Genomic DNA, 2,272 nt, shown 5'->3' on the forward strand with positions numbered 1-2,272 from the left:
AGCATAAGGTTGTGGTATGTGTGTCTCAATTCGTATATGATGTTGAACCGATAGTCACTACTTAAACGAAGATCCTGAAAAAAAGATCAACATGATCATTAATTTATTTTTACATTTTCAATTATGGTATTGTAATTTTTAATACTATATTTCAATTTGAATTTTTGTCAATGCCAATTTATATTCAATTATTATAAAATTATTTAATTTTTCAATGTCTATTTAATTTAAATATAATTCACAGATGCTAAAATATATTATATATTTAAAATAACAAAAAAATTATTATTTTTAAAATTATATTTTTAATTTTAATTACTTTTTTATATTTAAAAATTAATAAAAATTATTTAACTATAAAAAAAAATGCACCATCCTAGATGGCGGCTCCCTCAAGGGAGGACGGTATGCACCATCAGATATGGCGGATCTAAAACTAACAAAAGGTGAAAAAAGGTGACATGTTGGAAAAATATTTTCAAATAGTGGCATTTTGATTTTTTTTTTCTTTCAGGTTTGTGGTATGCAGGTCAAAAAATAGATTAAGAATTCTCTTTTTTTATACATTATAATAAATAAAAATTAGTAATTTTCTTAACATATATATATAAAAAAAATCTAAAAACATGTAAAAAGAAATAGAAAGAGTATCAAACAAACCTTTAACGTTTATAGTGAAGCTCTTAAAAAAAATTAGATAACATGCTAGCGATTTTTTGAGTATGTGGATTAGCTGATTTTGAATGAACCTGATTATTTACGCTATCTCTATTGGCTTTTTATACAGATGGACCAAAAATAATTGCAATGTCATTATCTGAATGCTTTGACTTTTCTCTTATGTCATTTAAGATTGCACTTCACCCCAACATGGGAGACTCAACACTCCAAAGCAATTTTTTTGTTGTTAGGAGAAAATAGTTTCTTACTACCATTTATCAAACTTGAAAAACATAACAAGAGACTACTTTTATATTATTCACCATATAAAATACAAGATAATTACACAAATTGTAAAATAACACAGCAATTCAAGTTTCCTTAACCAAATTCTATTATGAACTATGGTTGCTTCACAATGACAACAGGACATTTAGCATTCTTAGCACAGTAATCACTCACACTTCCAAGTAGTGTCCTGCAAATTCACACCCACAAAGTTAAGTATCCATAAAAAGATTCCTTTAAAACACACACAAAAAAAACACAAAAAACAGAAAGTAACTAAACAAAATATTTAAGGTTATACCTTTTAATGAATCCATATCCATGGCTTCCCATAACTAAGGTGTCAACCTCTAGTTTCTTCGCTGCGTTGCATATAACACTCTTGGCTTCACCAGTTCCAACTACTTTCTCAATATTTATCTGCAAATTAAATCCAAAATTCATATTCAACCAACTAAGAAAAACATCGAAAAATCGGAGAAAAAAATACGTCGTGAAATGAGTTGAGCAATACATTAGTAGCATCAAAGTTTCTGCATATAGCTTCAGCTCTTTTCATCACTGATTTAGCTAACTGTGTACTATATCTCTCCAAAGCATCAATTGTTTCACTGGAAAATATATACCCTATAATCAAAACATCACAACAATTAATAACAATATTTAATAAAAAAAGTTACTGAAAAAGCTAAGTGAACTAGAAAAGAATGAATTACCTGCAGAATCCAGTGAGTAAACAGCAGAAGGTGGTTTGACATAGAGAAGAACAAGCTTGCTATTGTTGTTGGTGTCAGAAATAAGGTTGGAGATGGACCATGAAAGTGCGTACATGCTTTCTTCACTTTCGTCAACAGCTACCATGATCTTCCGTTCTCTATTTTCCATTTTTATGAGAAGATTAATATTGATTGAAAAGTTGTTGTGTGTAGTATTGAGTTGTGGATAATAGAGAAGAAAGTGGAGAATGGATTATATAGAAGATATAGATGATGCAGTACCACGGTTAGGTTCTGCTTTAACCCGTGGGTTCTTTGTCGTTGTTTTGATATTACAGTGGTTCGTGTTAAGTCGGCGCAAGAAAATTCAACGGTTTTCTATCCATTAAATGTTACCAGTAATATATTATAGATACTTTCTTATTTTGAGTAAAAAATATATATTTTATTATTTTAAAATTAAAAGGTTTAAATGATTTTTTTTTTATAAAAAATAAAGTTTTTTGTAATGTATTTTAAGAATTAATTTTTTTATTCTAGAATTTTTCTTTTCTATAAAATTTCTAATCAATTTTTTTTTAAATTTACTTTTATTTATTGGGCCGTGT

At 27.9% G+C, this 2,272-nt stretch overlaps 1 protein-coding gene across 1 annotated transcript; it reads right to left on the reverse strand.

The window, feature by feature from the left end:
* Positions 1 to 944: 944 nt before the first annotated feature.
* LOC131615224 (universal stress protein PHOS34-like) lies at positions 945 to 1,957 on the reverse strand. Its single transcript, XM_058886701.1, has 4 exons — positions 1,665 to 1,957; positions 1,463 to 1,575; positions 1,250 to 1,368; positions 945 to 1,138 (listed from the first exon to the last, which is right to left on the reverse strand). Exons 1-4 carry the CDS (start codon positions 1,831 to 1,833, stop codon positions 1,063 to 1,065), a joined length of 477 nt encoding a protein of 158 aa, XP_058742684.1. The 5' UTR covers positions 1,834 to 1,957; the 3' UTR covers positions 945 to 1,062.
* Between the last annotated feature and the right edge of the window lie 315 nt (positions 1,958 to 2,272).

The sequence above is a fragment of the Vicia villosa genome, linkage group LG1 (genome assembly GCF_029867415.1).
Source record: "Vicia villosa cultivar HV-30 ecotype Madison, WI linkage group LG1, Vvil1.0, whole genome shotgun sequence".
Classification (NCBI taxonomy): Eukaryota; Viridiplantae; Streptophyta; class Magnoliopsida; order Fabales; family Fabaceae; genus Vicia; species Vicia villosa.